The 23,104-nt window shown below is 36.2% G+C and overlaps 1 protein-coding gene across 3 annotated transcripts in view; it reads right to left on the bottom strand.

Annotated features, from left to right (window-relative positions):
• Window positions 1–23,104, bottom strand: part of ralyl (RALY RNA binding protein like) — a 285,060-nt gene that overhangs the window by 160,468 nt on the left and 101,488 nt on the right. For all 3 annotated transcript variants that reach the window (XM_030123064.1, XM_030123065.1, XM_030123066.1), the window contains one exon: window positions 2,138–2,411. In XM_030123064.1, coding sequence (XP_029978924.1) covers window positions 2,138–2,393 — 256 coding nt within the window. In that variant the 5' untranslated portion in view covers window positions 2,394–2,411. The remainder of the gene's footprint in view (window positions 1–2,137; window positions 2,412–23,104) is intronic.

The following is a 23,104-nucleotide window of genomic DNA, read 5'->3' as shown; positions in this document are numbered from 1 at the left end:
CAGTTAGAAAGATCATCTTTAAGCCAGAGGAAGTGAGTTGACAAACACGTGTCCTGCTGAAATCCCTGTGGAAGTACTGTAATTATACCAAAAGCACAGCTGAACCAACAATTCTAGCCTTAAAGACACCCTTGCTGTTGTCACTTAAATGCCATATTACAATAATGTAATGCAAAGCCTGCAATCTACCTCCTCCACTCCTCCAGCCCAGGTCCAACAGCAGGTTCCGAGTTGATGTGCCTATTATCACCATGCCCATAACACTTACACACATGCACATGTCAAGTGAATTTGGAGACTAAGCTCTTAATTCAGCCTCTAAATTCACTCATGCCAGTCATGCATAAAGTGATGCAGTTTAACCCTGTAAAGCCTGAACTAGGGATGCAAATTATCCATTAATCCTTAGTTGATTGACCTTATCGATCGATTAATGATTAATTGATATACGGCGATTTTTCAGAGAATCTGAATTTCTCTTTCGATCAGGTCTACAAGAATAAAAGCTAAATATTGCTTATATACTTCATGAAAAAAGCATATCATATTCCTTAATGACTGATTCATTGTACCACTGGATACAGTACAGGCAAGGACATTTATGTGCTAGAACTAAAGAAATTCTGCAGAGAAATTCAATAAAATAAATGGATCTGAAGAGAGACAGTTTAGAAGAAATGGGCATTTCTGACTTCGCATCACTGACATGATGAAGCGAGATTTCACTGAATAATTTAACAGAGCAAATTCTTACTGACAATAATTGATAGTCGATTAATTGTTTACATCCTTAGCCTGAACCATTAAATTATTGATAGAAAATTCCAGTTATTTGAAACTGGAGCCTTTATTGGTCCTTCTTAACAACCCTTTTTTTTTTTTTTTTTTTTTTTTCTAAATATCAGTTTCCATGTATGAGTTTCAATATTGTATCATATTTGATACATTGGGTCTCAATGCTCAAATATTATTATTTTTGAGAAAAAAAAAACAAAAAAAAAAAACATAATACAACACAAACATGTCTAACAAATTGGTAATTCCTTTTCAAAACTGTCAAAGTTCTGCCTCCTTCCACATTAATGACAGTCTTGTAGTGTCACTGGAAAGGCCTCTGGTGAATGAATTCCACCCCTGGTGGATTATCTGTGTATTGCATGTATCTAATTGTATACAACAGGTTTTTCAAGAAAAAAAAATCACACTGATCATGTAGAGGGCTTCAAAACTCATGTATCAAATAGGATACGTTTGGCATTATAGGGTAGTCCTGTATCATATTAAGAGTCAGTGAGAACTCAGGTTTCCATGTTCAGGGAATAATTCACAAAAAGAATTTAATGAAATTCCTATTGCCTATGGGTGATAGATCATGTAGTCGGAATCATTCACATAAAAAATTGTATAAATCAATAGCCTTGAGCCTTGAGTTTGCAGTTCAACTCACAGAAACATGCTCTACCAAAATAAGGCCCAAGATGATGCCTTTCATTTCAAGCTTCTTACATATTTCAGCAAATACAGTCAGAAAGGGCAGATTTATAACCTTCACATATGTGATTTTTACAATTTATTTCTAACTTTTCTCAGATTTTTCCAAAGACGCCTTATGAATCGCATCTACCAAGCTCCCAAAGATGTTACCTCACAGAAATATGCAAAACAAATACGACTGGTAAAATATTACATAAAACATGACAATCGGCCCACACATTACAAAATCAATGCTTGTACACCAAATTTTCCCAGCATCCCATGCTACTTAACATACTCTGCTCCAAGTATGCAGAACTTTGACATACTTTTTTGCAAGTTCCTTCTCGTTAAATGTAAAAATCAAACTATGCTCACATTCAGTGGTAGATCAGTTAATGGTTTCTAGCTGGGACTTTCTCCAAAACAGCGGGACAACAAACACAGTCATTCCGGTATTTAGGAGTCGAGGGAGGATCTAAACTAAAAGTCTGAGAAATGCTCCAGGCATTTTGTGTTCCCGGGAGAGACAATCCATTCCTCTCACAAAGAAAAGGCTTTAACGAAACATTCTGTTTTTCAAGGATGCAGTTTTTATGATGTGTAGTGTAAATGCCGGACCTGCTTTTCCACAATGTCAAAAAGAACCCAAAAGAGGACTCACCGAGAGGCTGTCCGGCGATGATGCGTGCATTTTCTCCCGCCACGGCCGCTCGGGCGTTCCTCTCGTTCATGTACTGTACAAAGGCGTAACCCTTGTGCACCGAACACCCCACTATCTTCCCATACTTGGCAAAGATGACCTCTATGTCCGTCTTCTTAACGATGGCTGTGTTGAGGTTGCCAATAAAGACTCTGGAGTTGAGAGAGCGCGGGTCATTCTTGTTGGTCACGTTGCTGGTTTGGGTTTTACCAGTCATTCTCCTCCAGTTGCCCTCCTGGGACACAGACAGAGGGGGGAGGGGGGAGGACAGGGCTTTAGAGGTTTTTGGATAGGCCAACTCCAGCTATTTCTGCTCCTAAAGAAAACACATTGTTAATACATGAATGTCCTCTTTGAAATATAATTGTGCACTTTTTGCTGTGGCATGAATGTTTATTTATTTTATTGCCAACAAGGTCACTGGCCAGTCGACTGCTCAACTATGCAACAATCTGGCATAGCTGAAATGCACCCGCTGAATGGCTGAGTGGGACAAGTGAAGAAATGAAATGTGTGTGAGTACCGCGGCAGTTTTCTGTGTTTTTGTGAGAAACCAAATACAGTAGCTGTCAGAAGAAAAGCTTTGCTATCTCAATACCCATATTGTTGCATCCCTAATGCTTTGTGTGCCATTTCAGTGATCACACAAAGCGTAGGCTGTAATTCATGGTACAGTTTTATTCAATACTTCTTTGTGCTGTCAAGTTATCAGTGTGCATTAGCTTCAGCTTTGATAGGTCCCCCCTGTAATTATTCCAAGCTGACCTTTACATAACCTGAATGTTTGCTGTTATAAAGATGATTGGATAGAGTGCTATATTTTTAATTCCAGCAGTAAGATGAGATAAATAGATGTTCACTATCTTTTATCTATGAAGTATTTTTCTGAGGAACCACTAAACAGTAAGATTACACTTTGTATTTACAAGCTACTTAACAATTTATGTGGTTTACAGTTAACAATGGGTACAGTTACATGATGTTTTTTAAATCCGATTTATTTTTCCAGAAGAAATTAATCTGGAACTAAAGTACTTTCCCTTCTGTTTACACGGAAATGTTAAACCCGAATAAAGGTTTACATGAGAAACGTTTATTCGGTTCTCGCAGCCCTTCTGTTAGCTTAGCTTAGCATAGTCACTGCATTTCCATGGTCACACGTAGCCAGTTTTCTAAAGGTGATTTGTAGTCTTTTGTAAGTGATTTTGTGAAATCCGATTCTCCCTAATTATTTCTTTAGATCCGCAACTTACTACACTCATACAATCTTGGGACTGTTGTGTTGACGGAAGCTGGAAAATCTTTTTGTTGGAAGGGATGCATGCGCAAAATTAGCTTTGCTTTACCGTTTTAGCTTTGCAATAGTTTTTATTTCCCAATTATTACTTCAGTAAGTCACATCGCCATGATTTGAGCCTCAAATTGTGATCATATTGACCCCACCGGATTAAAGTAATAAATCATAAAATACTACAAATCACCAATAAAAGCTTGGCTACGTCTGATCATAGGAATGAAGCAGTTATGCTAAGCTAAGCTAACGGAAGGGCTGCAAGAACAAGGCAATCTGTGCACTGCAATGCAAACTGTTTTGCCCACTTATCTAACTCAGTGGATGACGAATTAAAAAACAAGTGGTGAACTATTCCTTCAGGGTTTTAGAGGCTGGTAGAGCCCCTCAGAATAGTCCACTGGAACGGTTTGGGTTGACTAGACTGCATTGCATATTCTTCCACCAGCGCAGAATGTGTGTGTCATTACGACAGGACAAGACAACGAGCATGCACAGAATGGCAGGAATAAAGTCCAAACGGAATAAATCCAAACTTTTCTTTTTCAACTGGAGTAAGGTGTTTACATGGGCATCTTAAATAGGATCTAACCTTTAATCGGTTTGAACCAGGAATAAAAGTTGTCATGTAAACGCATGGAATGTTTTACAAATTAGGTTTCAAACCATTTACAAGCCACTACTAAACACTTATGACTGTTTTTGCACAACAATTTGACCTCACTATTTGGCAACATCACGTTAATTCTCAAATCTTGCTTTGCTCACTTTAACTGGACCCTTCAGTCAGTCATTAATGAACACTATTAGTTGAGAGTTTGCACATATCAGTTCAGACATTATTCTTTAAGGAAGTGGCTATTACCACAGTACTGTAGGACTAACTTTCTCATTTGTCTTTTACCACAGAGCCAATCAGGGCCCTAGTTATATCATGTGTAGACTGGAAACCTGTCACCCTGCTGACACAGTACTGTAGCAATAAACACTGCACATGACATGTGCATATCCGGGTACAGGAAAAGGCTAGGGTACCAGTTAACAGATGTTTTGTGGATTCTAAAAGTTTTGCGTTCATACACGTATCGCTTCAAGAAATATTTGCGTACAGGTGGAGATGGGAAAACTGGGTTAAAACGGTGTAAAACGTATCCCACACCTATATATGGCGCTGTACACAAACACATACAGAGCCGAAAGATACACTAAAATCACAGAAGAATGCAATGAGCATGTGCATGAGGTCCTTCTTCTTCAGCATGCCGAGTACAAACATAAACACAATAATAAGAAGAAGATGGCAGGTTTTGCTGTAGTGCTGCTAATAACCTTAGCGGTGCCTGCAGCACAAACACAACTTTGTAATCTGCCATTGTTGTTGTTGTTACTGATTGTTACATCCAAGGTTTTCTTCTTCTGGTCATGTGGTACTATGGCGTCATCGTTTCCATAAAGTGGTGTTTTACCTATTCATAGTCATTCCTATTCATTCTCCAAAAATACCATTTCAGGACAACAACAATGCTGGTGTCATGTGGACAAAAGGCTGAAACGATATTAAACTTTTGCAGATTGACATAATTTTGTTGTTGTGTGTACGCCTTATATCACCACAGTACTGTGGCAACAAGAGGCTAATGAGTTCATGGAACAGTATCCATGATTGGCTCTGTGGCATCAAAATGTCCTTACTGCTTATTGACACAGGTTAAATGCTAACATTTGATTGGCTCTGTGGCAATAGACAAACTGATATTTCATGTCACAGTACTGTGGCAGTAGCCACTGCCTTATTTTAAAGCTCATTAAAAAGTGTTTATGCCAGGAAGTGATAACTATAAACTTTGTTACTGTTTTACTACTGCTGGTGTCATGATACTTACATAATAATATGAAAACAATAATAAAAGAGTAGAAGTCCTTGTTTAGCATAGTATTAAAAACATCTGCTAGCTACAAGGCAGCAAAAATACATAAGTGTTACCAAACTCAAACTCTACCAGTATTATTTTTATTATTTTTAATTACTTTTAGTTATATAGTTATATTTATAAGGTGCACTTGTCATCATGACATATAGTATAAAAACACTTTCACATGGCTAGAAACGGTCACTTTTTCTTGGATGCTAACTGCTAGTGTGCTAATTCTGTTTTGTTTTTTTCGTTTTTTTTTGCAGGTTAAATTATCTGTCATTTCTTATCAGTTCTCACTAATATATACTCAGGACCCAGCACAGTCCAAAACATGTCCTACATCACTGGAAACTGAAAATATATATTTACAAAAAAAGAAAAAGTGAACAGCAGATGAAACAGATAGGTATTGAAGTTTAACTAAGCAATTTATCACCTTGTTTTCTAGTGTTTTAGAACTATTTTTGAAAATAGTTAGCAAACTACCTCTGTACTGTCTATGAATCCTTCAGAAGGGTACTTTTATTGTGAAATGGTACTATATTTACTAACAATTTAATACCATAAAACACAAAAGTTTTTTTTTTATTATGAAGTATAAAATAAATCACAAGAGTAAAGCACAACGCAACTTACTATCAGCTATTTTTTGGTTAAATTAATCTTTTTAAGTATTAAGATATGCTAATACTGCTAATAATTTCTTGCACCTTCTTGAACCTATGAACACATCACACTGGCAGGTAGGCAATAATGGTGACTGATGGAAAAGACGCAAAAGGTCAGTAACAATGAGATCTGAGATTTAACAGGACAGCAATATGTCAGTGTTGCACTTTTTTTTCTGTTTTCTCTCACCCTATTGATTATGTATTTTGTTTACAACCCAATTAATAACTGACTAAAGATGCTCATTGTAAAGTAATACTATTTGCTTTTTAATGCATGTAAATGATTTATCTTTCCAACAAGAAATCTGAGTTTTCATTACAGTTTATACTCCAAAAATGGATTATACTTAGTGTAGTAAATGCTCTGAAATGTTGCGAAGAAAACAGTGCATATTCAATATTCGCTTTCTCTGAGACGCCGTCCCTGATGCACGGTGATAAAAACTATTCAGCTTTGAGCCGAAGAACCTCAATAATGGATCCAATCCTCAGTAAATAGGATTAGTAACCAAGGTAACACTGATGTTGTTGAAATATCACACACACACACACACACACGCACACACACACACACACACACACACACACACACACACACACACAAACATTTTGTCACTAGCAGTCTTTTCCTCCCCTTAATTTTCCATTTCAAGAGGCTAGATGCCTGCAGCTGAGCCACCAGGCTCGACTCTGTATGGCCTTGGTATCACTGCAATTAGATCATGTAGTCTTATTGTGAGACACTATTCTATTACGATTTTGCTCAGGACATTATAGCAAGGCATGCAATTATGTCTAAAATAAGGATGCAATTCTCCAGGTTATAGCTGCATAAGGGCTTTGTCTCTCTCTATACAGCACACAAAGAATCTATATGTCCTTTTATGTGTGAACTTTATCTAACTCCAGTCAATTTAGACAACTTGATCTTGAGTTATGCCAGCGTTTTTCAATCTTGGGGTCGGAACCCCACGTGGGGTCGCCTGGAATTCAAATGGGGTTGCCTGAAATTTCTAGTAATTGATTAAAAAAAAAAAAAAAAATAAAAAAAATAATAATAAAAAATATACGGTGAGTTTAGAGACAATCAGAATCTATAAAAGACATGACAAACTGTGAAGCTGAAACTGAAGCACTGTGGTACTGTTTATCTTTCAAATGTTCATTGTGGTTGGTTTCAGATGCTGCAGCTCTTTCATAATTCATAGTTTGATTTGTTGTTTGTTCAGTATTAATTGTCAGCCTTGTAAATCCAAGCTGGACTGACCGTACATATCCTGACCAAGGAAAATAAAATTCTCACTTTGTGCAGTAATCTACACCTGGCTTTTTTGCCTCCGTCCATTATAATATACATTATATAGACTAAATGTCATCTAAAACTCACGTTTATTTGCAACATAGTATAGCAAACTATTACATGATCAAAAACAAATTAATTTTAGCAAAAAAAATGTCTCCGTTTTAAATGTCTGGGGTTGCCAGAAATTTGTGATGTTAAAATGGGGTCATGAGCCAAAAAAGGTTGAGATCCACTGATTTTTGCAGTTAAAAGCAGTGGTGTAGTCCAGGGTATATGGTGGTATACGGCGAATACCTACTAATTTTTCAGTCAGCATTGTGTATACCCACTTCTAAATACCCCTGATGTGCACCATTCAGTAGTATTTCCGAGCAAAATTGCCCATGTTTTCCCCTAGGATGGTGAAGCCATGATCCGCCCTACTCTGCCTCTAATTGGCTAGTACTCTGCACCTTCACTGATTGGATTGGTAAACTTTAGGCATAAGGAGTGATGAGCCAATCAGAGGTAGAGTAGGGCGGGTCATGCAGAGGAAAATATTGCTAACTAGCGCTGGCCACCTCTGGAACCTGATTGGACACCTCAGGTACCAGCGCCACCCCAGTTGATTGACAGGCCACTGCACGTCTCGTTGAAAGATGCGCGATTGTTGGAAATACGAACAAGAAAGGCAGAATGTTTTAAACTACTGGTCATATGACTGCACATTTAGAGAAGAGATTTCATCACCAATAGTTAAACTGTGTGAGTAGGCTAACGTTATGGAAGGCTAACGTTATCTCATGTTTGCCTCATGTTGAATACATTTACATTCCTGCAGCTGCTTGTGTGACCTGTAAAACCTACAAACTGCTCCTGATCAAGTCATGTTAATTTTATAATAGTGAGCAAATACTACTGATGGATTTTTGGATAAACTAAACAGAGTACTCTGACATGTCACTGTTTCTAAAACAGAGCGTTTTTCTGGACTACAAAAAAAAAAAAAAAAGAAAAAAAAAAATTGAGAGTCTATACCCACTTCTCCAGGGACCACTACACCACTGGTTAAAAGATCTCGTTGAAGGAGGATTTATGTATCTATTTGCTCATTAGTACTTCCTGTAGCTCTCTGAGAAAATTCCACCACAAATGACCAATCAGCAGTACTAATATTAGCACCATCCAAATGGCCATCTCTGTGGTTTTGGAGTGACTTGCAACATTTCTTGTTCCCTCCTTGGTAATTCACGAGGCACATGCCACAGTAAAGCATGGATATTCACTGAAAGAACAAACTTCAATCTGTCAAAAAAGTGGAATGTCTAAAGATGAGGAGATGGATGACATGCCTGGCAGCTACAGTAAGGAACATTTTTCCATATTTCAACAGTTATCTTTAAACGGTGAGCCTTGACATCGGAACTGGAAAATAATGTCAGTAAATTCAAGGAAATAAAATGACTTTGCTTATCCTGTGCAAAAGTGATGCATGAGACACAGTCATGGAGATAATCCAGGTTATGCTCGTGCTGTGGGAATAGGGCTGGTTTTGATTATAAAAATATTATATAAATGCAGAGTATGCAGTGGTGGCTAAAATTATTTGAACACTTGGCTTTTTTTTTTTTTTTAATTGGCCATTAAAATAGCCATAAAACAAATGAACTATTTACAAAGTCAACATTATGCTTTATAAACCATAGAGTAGAGCCGTTATAAGGAGGTTTTAAGTTATTTTCACATACACTATATCCATGATAACAGCCTAAATAGTTATTTTTATGTAAATAACTATATTGTCTTGAACACCTTTATTTATTAATGTTTTTGCTCTGATATTAGTTCCTTTTACACATTAAAAAAAAAAAAGTTTTTTCTTGTGCTCAAAACAAATAAATGAATAAATGAATGAAAGGATATGAATCATTTGTCCAGTTAAAATAAGCTCCAGTTCCTCAGTGTCTGCGTTCTAGTCCAACAGTAACATCTCTTACCTTCAAAATGGCATTAGCAAATGGGTTCGATCAAGCGAAAGTGATCAACATGAAAAAATAAATTTGCACACATCATTTATCAAGTGAGCTCATTTTTAGTAAAAGATCTGTATTTTATGGAACTTTTATTCTTTTTAAAATACCACTTGTAGAAAAAAAAAGTTACAACCGATTTTATTGATTGTACTTTTTACACCATAACCACACCTCAGACATAAAAATACAGCTCAAATTTGAATTTATATGTAAAAAATTTGAAAAGTATTCAACCTGTCACATTTAAAAAACACTATCTGTGAACTGTTACCAAGAAATGACTCTTTATTTGTAATTTATCTATATCAGTATGGACCACCACAAGTTGTAAATAACACTATGTTAGTATTAAATACATTAAATAAATAAATTAATTATATCTGGCTTGTTTTAAAACATAAGTCAACATTTTGGGTGATGCATACAATGGTAAAGAGTCATCCATGTGTTACTATGGCAATCTGTCCACGTGTTACCACATTCTCATGTCAATAAAACAGAGACTTTTCAATATTTTACTTCAAAATGTATTTTCTATGGAAGACTGAACGTGCCATATTGAAAAATATTTACAGAAATGTAAAAATGGCTTGATAAATTAATTTCTGTACATTTTTTAAAAAATTCATTTTGTCCTTATTTACATTTCTTCTTCTTTCATTTTTATCCCTGCATTTATTTTGGTATTGTTTTCTATCTACATTTTCTTTATCGCTTTTCTTATTTATTTCTATATTTTATTTTCATCTTTGCAGTATCTTCAGAAAACTCAACCATTTCTACACTACTACTTCTGCTGGTTTTCAAATTACACAGCATCATGTCCCTCTACCAAGACCACAAGCACCAGGTATGCCTTGTCGGTTCTGCACTGATAGCACAGCCCCCTAATCGAAATTAACCAATAGGCAAAGAGCTGACCGCAGGACATGGCTTTAAAGACCGCTCCCCTCATTTGCCTAATGAGGCATAAATGCACAAAGAAATAGAAAAAGGACACAAAGAAATGTAAAATACAGACGCAGAAATGTAAAATAGAGATGCAGAAATAAATAGGCTTGGAGAAATAAAGAGAGGAAGAAAATGCAAGAGGGGGAATAGTGGGGAGGTATATATGACTATGAATAAAAAATGTCAATAAATTAATAAGATATCAGATGAAAATGACATATAGAAATAAATAAGAAAAAAGATAAAGAAAATGTAAATAGAAAACAACACAAAAATAAATGCGGGGATAAAAATTAAAAAAGAAAAAATATAAATGAGGGCTAAATAAATAAATAAATGTTACAGAAAATGAAATGTTAATGCCTTTAATTTTTTTTTTTTTGTATCATGTCTTGGTGCATGAATTAATTTATAAAGCCATTTTTATATTTCTGTATATATTTTTCAATATGGCAGCTTCAGTCCTCCATAATTTTCAGCATAGTTGAACATAATATCTAAAAGGTTTTGTCGTACTTGAGATCAGTTTCTGTCAAGAACTGCATGTTTTGAGTCTTTGCATAAAGCTTAAAGTAATTTGATATTTTTTACCTAAAAATTTTATCTCCCCAAATTTTGTTATACATAATGTTAAAGTGCTTACAAATACCGACTCAAATCTTTATAATACATGCATATAAGTTACTCTGATTACATGACAGAGACAAAATGGGTCCAGGTGATCGTACCTAAATGTCTAAAAATGGTCAACCATAGTACAGATGTAAAAAAGAAAGTCCGTATTTCACTCAGTATTTCACTATTTAAGTTTTGATCATAGGATGAATTCACTGCGGCATGGTTTACGTCATACAGTGCTTATGCAATGCCAAAATAAACAATATTTATTTCTGTCCATAGTTGTATTAATTTTTCGTCCAGATCTTGTATTGATGGTGGGAGAGTCGGACTGCTGTGAAGTCTTCTCCATCACATCCTAAAACTCCCATTCATGTCTGAAAATGATGTCTCACTCCCTGAACCACTCTTACATAAGCCGAGTGAACCTGATGAATCATGGCATTGTCGAATCTTTACTCTCTCTGTCAAACTGATGGTTGTTTAAGAACAGAGAAGCTCCGCACTGCATCAGTTAAAGATCTCAAACATATGAATCACTGCAGTAATTATCCAATGGAAGGATCTAGACTATTTGCTGAGTTAAATCCAGGAAGTTTATTTTATTTATTTTTTTTTTAACTTTTGACTAAGACTGTGTATATCTGTGGTTTAGGTGCATATACAGGGTGTCCCCAAAAAAATGTATACACACTTAATTAACAATAATTGTAAAGTAGGTGTTTATTGAAATTCATTTAATTTTCAAAATGTAATAGAATTTACAGTTTGACACTGTATAAATGATAAGTTGAGGCATAATATTGCTAAAATTGCACTTACTTTTCTTAAGAAATTTCATTTTTTTCAGGTTATTCACATCTTTTTTTGTTTGGATAGTTTATAAAAACAAGTATTTTCATAATTTAATGTTGTTGTTGTTTTTAAACTAAAAGAAAGACAAATTTGGAGTTGTCATTATTTATAGGTTATTATGCTATTATCTTACTGGTCCGGCCCACTTGAGATCAAATCGGGCTGAATGTGGCCCCTGAAAGAAAATGAGTCAAGTGGGCTGGACCACTGAAATAATAGCATAATAACCTATAAATAATGACAACTCCAAATTTTTCTTTGTTTTAGTTTAAAAAAAAAAGAAAAACATTAAATTATGAAAATACTTGCTTTTATAAACTACCCAAACAAAAAAGATGTGAATAACCTGAAAAAAAAGAAATTTCTTAAGAAAAGTAAGTGCAATTTTAACAATATTATGCCTCAACTTATCATTTCTACATGTGCATTATGGATTGGATCTACAAAGACACTAAACACTTAGTAACAGGCACAAAACTGTTAGATTTGTGCTTAATTTTCTTTAGAAATTTCAGGTTGTTCATATTTCTTCAGGTTATTCACATTTTTGTTCCAGGATAGTTTGTAAATGTAAATATTATCAGAATTTAATGTTGTTTTTTCTACTAAAAAAAAAAAATGAAGTTGTCATTATTAACTATAGGCATAGTGTAATACTGCTCGTCTTTCAGACAGGGGAAGCTCATTCTCGGCTTACATTTTTTTAAAAAAAGTCAAGTTATTTAAACATAAATTCGGCCCTCTGTGCCTTTTTAAGAAAATGGTCAGTGTCCTTATACCAAGTAAACAAGAAAACGCTGAAATTACGTTAAATTGAAACAAGGAAGTACAATGAGTGTGTTTTATTTACAGTGCAAGAAATGAACAAGTAATTTCGTAGTGGTTTCTCTCTAGATTTCACAGCAGAATGTGCGACAGTGTTAAACTGAACTCTGTCAGTGAAGGAGTAGATCTCAAAACAGCAGTCAATCAAACGGGATTCAGCCATTCGACTGATCCTCCAATCAGCACGTGGAAGCCTGGCGTCCAGCCCAGCCGAGCTCTGCCCACAGCTCCATTCACCCTCAGAGACGCCGAGCGTCCGGGGGCGGGACAACATCGTGGCATTTATCCAATTACCGTCCAGTTTTGAGGCAATGAAAAAAACTGTTCCACTCAGTCCCATTGAAGTGCATGGACGCTGAGCGTCTACGGAGAAATGCACTGAGCAGAGATTGAATGAGAAAACAGCGCAACGGGAATGTATGAGAAGTGAACAACATCGAGTCTGTTGGTTTGTGATAAAGCTAATTCTGAACAAACTCGTCTGTGAGATGAACGTTTCATTGACTAACACATTTGTAGTCAATGAAATGTCAACACAACTGTACATATTTAACCATTTAATTTTCGTAATTTTAGGGAAGCCGACCTTCCCTTGCAGTCTATGAGAAATCACCTCTGGTGTAATATTTTTTTCACATCAAACCGAGAAGAAAATATGGAGTCATTATTTTTTGCAGGTTAATGCTATAATTTTACTGTAGCTCATACTGGTCTGTATGTGGGTATGTGGAACCTGAACTAAAATGAGTTCGACAGCCTTGACAGTGGAATTTTTGCACTTTGCAAATTCATTCCACGGGCTGGATTGGAACCTTTGGCGGGCCACATTTGGCCCCCGGGCCACATGTTTGTAACCCCTGATTTAAAGTGTGTATACATTTTTTGGGACACCCTGTATATTGAAATACCGCCCATGTGTGGCTCCACTAGATGAAAGAGGAAACTGTCCACAGAGCAGACATGTGATTTACAGGGGAGAGATTCTCTGTCAGGCACCCATTACACCTGAGACTGAGATCATGCTATATATATTCGGCTGCTCATTCATGGATAAAAACATATTATTTCAAATGGCAGCATATGTTTTTCAACATTACATCTCCTTCAATCTGATGCTATTCGCTTTACCATGACTATTCAGTATCCACTATGGGTGTGTGATGATTCACTGCCCCTGTGGATGCTCTGTTTACAGCAGTTGTTGTGCGTGTGTGTGTGTGCGTGTGTGTAGGTGTGGGTGGGAATAAACTGCTGCTCGCCATCTCTCAAGTGGCCTTGACATTTATCAGCGGCAGACACTGAAAATTAATGTGGCACAGGCACACACACATACATGTTCTAACTCAAATGAGCTCCGCAATGTCCACCTAACAGTAGTTTAAGCCCACACTCTGACACACATCCCATATTGATGGTTGTGGACAGGGCACCAGGGACATGACAAATCTGTGGAGAGGCATTAGATTGCCTCTCTCGTCAGATAAATCAGGTGTGGGCAGCAGTCACAGAACCCCGTAATAACTGCACCTCTTTTACTATTATATTTCATGTTGTCTTCTCTGTTGTTGTCTTTAAAGCAGGACACTAATTTATTCCATCACCAATTTTCCTGCTGACCTTGCTGTTTAGTTTATTTACAACCTTCATTAAGTTCCTCATCCGCTGAGGTGTTAGCGTCATGAGGAGAAACATGGGAAAAAAAAAAAAAACAACATAGGAAGTGATAGGCAGCAGGAGTGTAATTGGCAAAATAATTGTTCAGACAACTTGACATTTGCTATCGAAAAAAAAAAGCACAAAGACGAACTTCATCCCCTAAAAAGCAGTCTGCAAAACACTTTTAGAAGGAAAATGATGACCTGGCGTTCAAAGCCTGCTCTTTAAAAGATGATTACAGCCTCTCCACTTACTGGCTTTTGTCAGTAAAGAGGTGAAGACAGATAAGTCTTCGTTTTCACTTTCATGCCGACGTGGTCATGTCAGAATAGGTGACACATTTTTCAAAAGGTGCATGTCTGCTTTTGAAATGAAACACTTTGCTGCTCTTGTATTTAAGGTGAAAAAAAAAAAAAAAACCTCTGAGTATTCCTTGCTTCTAATGTGAAAAAACATCCCCATTCTATGCCAATAATAAAGAATTATCGTCAAGGTCAACAGATAAAGCGCCACGGTTATGTGGCTGATGGCAATGCTATATTGGAATTGTGGCAAAGTGAAAAAAACAAAAACACAAAGGTTTTAGTGCAGAGGCAGCCATATTACTGAGCTCTACCTAGCTGTGTAATGCATTGTGCTCTGGTAGGCAGGCTTTTAAAAGGTTGTTGTTTGGATCTGGACACTTGCCTGATTTATAGACATTTTTCATAGAGGGAGGGAACTCATTGAATTGATTCCTTTTGTAATTTCCTACCACTCTGCCACTGTACATTTCTCTCTGCCATGCCTCAGCCACTCTGCTCTGATTGTTGCCAAGGCAGCTTGACGGGTTGAGGAAAGGCTGGAGAAGCTGCTCAGCGAAACAGAACAGAGAAAGGTAGCCCGATACACCTTTTTGAATGCTGTTCCTGCCATGTACTGCAGAGGTGGAATAATTGCTTCATGGATTCCTTCCATTTATATCTTGTCTTAAAATGTGTCTCTCAGTCGGTGAGAGCAATGGAAACAACCGAGCAAAAAGTTCCCTGCATTTGTAAATCAATGCCTCTATTTGTATTGTAGGCTGCCGAGCATGTCTGCTTTGCAGCGAACCATATTTTTGTGCTCTTTTGTGAAACACGGTGAGAGGCCGAACCTATTCTGCCATACAAAGACAAACTGGAGTTGCTTTTTGTCTAATTTGAATTTCATTTATTTTCAACAGAAAAACAGTATTGTGCCTATAAACACAGGTAAAGTACATTTTCCTTTGGCTTTAGAACAGTGGTTTCCAACCTTTTTTTCTTCATGACCCCATTTTAACATCACACATTTCTGGCGACCCCAAAACGAAGACTTTTTTTTTGTTGGTTAAATTTAAATTAAATTTTGTTTTGAACATGTAATAGTTTGCAATACTATTTTGCAAATAAATGTTAATTTTAGATGATATTTATTCTATATAATGTATATTATTATGGACGGAGGCAGAAAAGCCAGGTGTAGATTACTGCACAAAGTGAGAATTTTATTTTCCTTGGTCAGGATATGTACAGTTAGTCCAGCTTGGATTTACAAGGCTGACAATTAATACTGAACAAACAAGAACTCAAACTATGAATTATGAAAGAGCTGCAGCATCTGAAACCGACCACAGTGAACATTTGAAAGATAAACAGTACCACAGTGCTTCAGTTTCAGCTTCACAGTTTGTTTTTTATGTATTGTGATTGTCTCTCTCAACTCACCATATACTTTTTTATTAATAATTTTATTTATTTTTTTGTCAATTACTAGAAATTTCAGGTGACCCCATTTGAATTCCAGGTGACCCCAAGGTTGAAAAACACTGTTTCAGAAAGTAACACAGTATCAGACTACAATATTATTACCACTGTTGATAATAATCTTCCATTTACAAAGTGAAGGAATGTAGTCAGTCAGGTCCTGTTGAATATTTATACTAATGTGCAAGCTTTAAGGTTTCATGCAGACAACCTGTCCCACTCATCTCAATAAGATTTTCATAATTCAAAATAATTTTTTAACAATGATCAGCTCTTCTGAGAGACTCGACTCATCTGCTCCTCTTTTCAAAAAATTCAAACTTCTCTCAGTTTTTGGTGTGAATGTTTACCAAACTTGTGTCTTCATGTACAAATATGTTCACTTAACTCATTTCCTTCCTAAAGTTTACCTGAACTTGTTCATGTAGTCTTCTGTGATTAACAATTATCCCACACGATACTCTAGCACATTTTATATTCCATACTGCCAAACTTCTGTCAGTCAGTATTCTCTAAAATATTGTGGACCACATCTTTGGAATAATCTACGACCTGAACTTCAATCAACATCTTCTTTATCGTTATTTAAAAAGCATCTGAAAAGGACTCTAATTGATGAAAAAAATTAATGTTTTATACCATGATTTTCTCTCATATTTAATACTGCATAACTTCCTGGTCACTTGCTGCTGGCACATCACTCAAACCTTTAGAATCCCTTTTTTAAAAAGCCATAAAAATATTTGATAAAAAAAAAAAAACATTTAATTTTCACCATTGCATTGTTTTAGATAAATATAAATTTCTTAATTTTAATAATTTTGTGAATTTTAAAATGCTTGCCTGATATATAAAGTCTTGCATGGACTTGCCCCTCCTCCCTTGACAGATTTTATCAAATCCCGCTCTGTCAGTGGGATGGTCACCAGGGCCACAACTCGAGGAGACTGTGAGGTGCCATGCAGGCGCACTACTTTTGGACAAACTGCACTTTCAGTCACTGGGACTAAATATTGGAACAGTTTACCGCTCAACATAAGAGACTCACAATCATATGCTTCCTTCAAATCACAACTTAAACATTGGATGAAGGAAAACCAAGCCTGTGACCATCAGTAGATCATCCTCACTGTGTTGTCCTGTGTGTTTTTAGGATGTTTTGCATTTCTATCAACTGTCTTTTTATGATGTCTTTTACATTATTTTGCCTTTTTGTCACCTGCCTAGGGACTACAGATGGAAATTAGCACTGCTGCTACAATCTGGCATATTTACAGCTGCAATTGTTGTAGATGTTCATTAATATGCACTGTCCCTATTAAATAAATTAAATTAAAAAAAACAAAAAAAAATCATTTGATATTTATTTTTTATCATTATTTTAATAATGTACTATTTTTATTTTTTCTTTCTGTTTTGTGTATTATTTATTTCTGGGGAGGAATTTATATAAGCCTTTTTGGCTTCTATCCTCTCCTGCATAACGGTGTTACTTGTATGATAATTTCTTTTTCTTTTATTTTTCTCGTTGTTTGTGAAGTGCAAATAAATAAATACTAAATACTAAGTGATACTCAAATATCTAAAACTACCCATCCAAAGACATGCATTTAACAGGTTAACTGGTCAACCAAACTCACCCGTAGGTGTGAGTGTGAGCATGAATTGTCCTTTGTTTCCATATTCCATGTCCATATCCACACCCCTACAACTAGCGCTGAAACCATTAATCGATTAATTGACTGACTTGAATTCATAAAAAACAAACAAACAAAAAAAAACATCAAACAAACATGTTACTATTTTCCTGAATCAAAGCTTTTTGTTTCCTTAATTTCTCTGCCGTTAATCATTGGTTCCACTGTTGTGTTTCACACAGACGCTTATTCTGATGCACAAACCTGGAACATAGCTCAGAGGAGACAAGGACAAATAGGTAGAAAATGTCTAAATGCTCACTTTTCTTCTTTGTAACCATCATTTACTCCTTTAAACTTTTAAGCTTTCACACAAATATTAAAAAAAAAAAAAAATATTCAGCTTCATTTTTTTTCTTCAGTTGTATGTTAGTTCCATCTTAAGTTGTTAGTAAATTGGATACAAATGTGTTGAAGACTGCAGTGCACACATTGTTTGTAGATATTATTTGACTTTACTTTGAGTTTGTTGTTTTTTATATCTATAGATATTCTTCTTATTATTAGTAGTAGTAGTTGTAGTAGTAGTAATAATGGATTAGATTTCTATAAGGTGTATCAAAAAAAACTATACATTTTGAAAAATTACCCTCAGTTTTGCATTTGAGAATTTTTGGAATTTTCTTTTATGGACATCGGTAGGTAGGCAATTTATTAACCCTAACCCTAACCCTAACTTAGCCTGTCCTCAGTGACATTTTCAGGCCTAAACAAGTTGAATTAACAAAGAAAGGCAGGACCAGCTGCCATGGGTACAGAAATGAAATTGCAATGGTGGCCAAAGTGTTAATGTTGTAACCTGTCAATTTTGTGGAAAACAAGATGGATGCCCATTATCCCCTCCCATGACCTTTGATCGGATTTAAATCCCACCGCTACTTCGTGCAAACCAGTTTTAACTTGGATTACGCAATTTGCCCCTGCTCACTCATACATGAAAACTTGGGTCTGTAAATTCCGACAAATATCCACCAATCCCCTACCTACCGACATCCAGAAAAGAAAATTCCAAAAAATTATTAAATGCGGAACTAGGAGTAAATTTTTCAATATGTATAGGTTTTTTTTGACACACCCTGTATAGCACTTTTCGAGACATCCAAAACACTTTACATTATTGATCCGTTATTCATTCGCTCACACATTCACACTCTGATGGTGGTAAACTACGTTTGTATCCACAGCTGCCCTGGGGAAGGCTGACGGAAACATGGCTGCCAATTCGTGGCTTGAGGGACACTGGAGGCAAGGTGGGTGAAGTGTCTTGCCCAAGGGCACAACTGCACACCCTTCAATTATTGGAAAACCCGCTCTACCTATAGTAGTAGTAGTGTACCGAAGAAAATAATTGATTAATCGATTGCAAAATAATTGATATCTGATGCTGTACCAAGGATTAAATGGTTCAGAAAATGGATGAATGATTAGAGGAACACTTTGTTGAATGTAGTTTGATTCCATAGTGGGGTACATTTTGTTAACACTGTGCTAGTGCTATAGAAAGGTCTGACACACTCCACTATCATTCTGTGTAACAGATACGCTGGGTGTTTGGGTAGTTTTTGGGCAGCACTGATGGGCAGGATGATACGACAGGAGAGGGGTGGTTGGAAAATGTGAACAGGAGGAAGCGTTGTGTTAAACTGTGGAATTGAAATTATTAAGATCCGACAAAAGAAAATATCACACAAAAATGTGCCTTTCTCAAAAATTGCTACTTTTCAGGTTGATGCTTCAGCTTGGAGGTAGTGACAACGACTTACAAAGCAATCACACATTGATCATTGAAAATAGTGACAGAAAATATTTCTACACTACCTGAATTAACCCTTAAAGAACCAAACAGCCACAGATGTTCTAAACCATCTACTGATCTAAAATGTTTAATAACCTCTGATCCACTAATCCGATCAATACATGTAAATAATTGGCGTAAAATACTGTTTGTCATCTTTTCATGGTCATCATTTGGATGTTCAGAGGCTCTGGAGTTACCGTGGAAACACCGTCATCTTCTAAAACATTGATTCACCAGTAAAACCCATGGAGTTGGATCAGTGACAACGGATGGAGACACTGGGTTTATGTTCAGTTAATGACGTATTTTGCTTTTTCTTTAGTATTCTCTTTTTTGATATAATAAGACTCAAGATTAGTCTGAGCTTTTATGAACATTTACATGATCAGTAAATATATATAAATATAGGCAAACACCTGATGTTCACTGAAAAATACAGAGGACAATGTTATAATAAATGGTGATAAATCACTTAAAGGAGTGATATTTTGCTTTTTTTAAAATAGAATTATGCATTTTAAATAGTGCTGGACAGCGATTAAAATTTTTAATCGCAATTAATCGCATGGATTTCTGCGATTAATCACACGAAGTTTGATTCAGCATTACTTGGAAAGTTCGCTCACTTTTCTCCTCTCAGACGGCACATACACAGGGCACCGGTGCTTGGTGCATGTGGAGCGCCAAAATAAAAGCATGAGTTTCAAAATAAGAGTCCGTATGTATAAATGAACTAAGACATGCTTGAAAGGCAGAACAATAATAAAACGGCATTAACGTGAGATAAAAAAAAAAAAAATGTCGGCGTTATTTAATGAATGCGTTAACGCGGTAATAACGTGTTAACTTGCCCAGCCCTAATTTTAAAACATTTCCCTGTGGTCTACATAAACTGAAAATGCTCTGCTTGGGTCTGAATTCTTCATTAATTCAACTCCACAGGTCGATCTTCAACCCTATTTCTGAGTAATGACACCAGAAAGGTCATTTTGAGCGCTGGCCCTTTAAGTGCACATGAGCCACTTCAGGCCCCGCACCCTCCAGGTTGTTGGCTGTGCTGCTGTGTCCCGTTCAACCAACAACTGAACATTTTAGGTCATCGTCCCGAAGTTTTGACATATTTTCAGTAGGGACTACAACCGCTGCTACTGACAATTATGTCGTACTCGGAGAAATGCTCGTCAGAAGTCTTGACCTTATATGTGCAAATGTCGTGACGTAACTAGTTACAGACGTAAAAAATTAAGCAGTAATTAAAACAGGTTGTAGAAATCCACTCTATTTTTGCCAAAATGAATATAAAGATAGCTTTGCAGCACCTGGAGGGTTCAAATTCAAACTTTATGAACCATTAGGGTCCAAATACACAAATAAGTGAACCAAAGACTAATAAAAGTGGGTTTATCAAAATATGACCCCTTTAAGACCAGTTAAATATAAAAAAGAAAAATGTTTTAGAACTCCCACAAAATTAGTACTGGGACTTTATGGGTTAAACAACGATACTAAGGATGTTTTACTGACCGATAGTCTTACAAACATCCACACAAGCAACATTTTCCCGAACACTTCTGAAGCTGAAGCACAGTGGAGTTTTCTGCCATGGCCTGAAATAAAACAAAGGATGAGTTTGTGATGCCACAGTCACAAACGGGTGTATATGCGCATCGCTGCTAGCCGAGGCACATCTGTACGACTTGACACGACGTTCCATTTGCTAGTGTCCTCACAGTGTTCCCTGAAAATGTCTTGTCTCCGTACCTGGCTGAATGTAAAAGAGGACGAAGGAAAATACTTCTGTGGAGTGAAGAACATTCAGAACTGAACTCCCAGCAGAATCTTCCCTGCTTTTTTCACATTTCCTGGACTATTTTGGGCCCGTTTAACCCATAAAGACCCAAACAGCCACCGGTGACACAAACCATCCACTGATCTAAACTGTTTAATACCTGTTGATCCATTAATCCGATCAATAAATGTAAATAATTGGTGTGAAATACAGTTTGTCATCTTTTCATGGTCATCAGATGTGACACATTTGGACATTCAGAGGCTCCGTAGTTACTATGGAAACACCGTCATCTTCTACAACATTGATTCACCAGTAAAACCCATGAAGTTGGATCAATGACAGCGGATGGACACACTTGTTTTATGGTCAGTTAATGACATATTTTGCTTTTACATCAGTTTTCTCGTTTTTTTTGTGACATAATAAGCTTCAACTTTAATCTGAGCTTTTATGAACATTTACATGATGAGTGAATTAAATATAGGCAAATACTTGATTTTCACTGAAAAATCACAAAATACAGAGGTTAGTGTTATAATAAATGGTGACAAATCACTTAAAAGAGTGATATTTTGTATTTTTATTTTAAATGGAATTATGCATTTTAAAACATTCCCCTGTGGTCATGTAAATAATTGGTGTGAAATGCAGTTGATCATCTTTTCATGGTCATCAGATATGACTCATTTGGACGTTCAAAGGCTCCGTAGTTACCATGGAAACATCGTCATCTTCTACAACATTGATTCACCAGTAAAACCCATGGAGTTGGATCGATGACAGTGGATGGACACACTTGTTTTTACATTCAGTCAGCAATATCTTTGCTGAAAAAGGCACTTTTTCTTAATTTTTTTCTGTTTTGATGTAATTAACTTTGAATTTACTCAGAGTTTTCATGAACATCTACATGATCTGCGAATCAAATATAGGAAAATACATGATTTACACCCAAAAACGCAAAAGACAGACTATAATATTATTTAAAAAATTGGTGATAAATCAGTTAAGAAAGGTTAAAAATAGAGAAAAAATTAATTTGGGAACTGCCACAAAAGTAGCACTGGGTCTTAATGGGTTAAAATTCAACTCGCACTTGAACATACAGCATATTTACTTCATCCTAATTCCAATTTATTTATTAATATTAGTGTGTGACAAATTAAGCTGATGTATACATTTAAACGTTTTATACTTATTTTGTTCTGTCTTTTAAATTATTTGTTGATTTTTTTTTTGTTTTTTAGCGGAAAACTGTAGTTTATGGAAGAAAATTAAGCGAAGAAATATGTATTTACTCTGTGATGATTCAACATTAATTACGTGGTTGTGCATTCAAATATACATAAAAGAAAGATAAGGATAAGAATACTAAAGATACGGGTTTCTCAGTATCTATGGTTTCAGGGGGAAAGACGAGACCGCATACGGTTCCTGATGCACCTTCTTTTCTGTCTCCACTAGCCTTTCACAGCAGAGCCTTTTGTTGTTACCTGCAGCAAACCTCATTTCACTACAAATAGGGACTATGTTCTGCAGCTCCCACATCTTTTATTCCTTCCTAACTCTGTTCACAGAAAATTCATTGACTATTAGAAAGCCTGGAGCAATGATACAATTAGCTTAGATGCAAATGAAGTCGTTTCTCACTTGGCCCTCGTACACCTGCAGCGTGAAAATGCGTAATGCCAGGTCTGTGAGTCTCATTGTGTGCATAGTATAAGCACACGGTGATATACGATCGGAATTTGTTATGGTCCCGAGCATGTCTGCTGTT

This window comes from Sphaeramia orbicularis, chromosome 20, assembly GCF_902148855.1.
Source record: "Sphaeramia orbicularis chromosome 20, fSphaOr1.1, whole genome shotgun sequence".
Lineage (NCBI taxonomy): Eukaryota > Metazoa > Chordata > Actinopteri > Kurtiformes > Apogonidae > Sphaeramia > Sphaeramia orbicularis.
The sequence above is the reverse complement of the archived record's forward strand: the minus strand, read 5'-3'. Positions and strand labels throughout refer to the sequence as shown.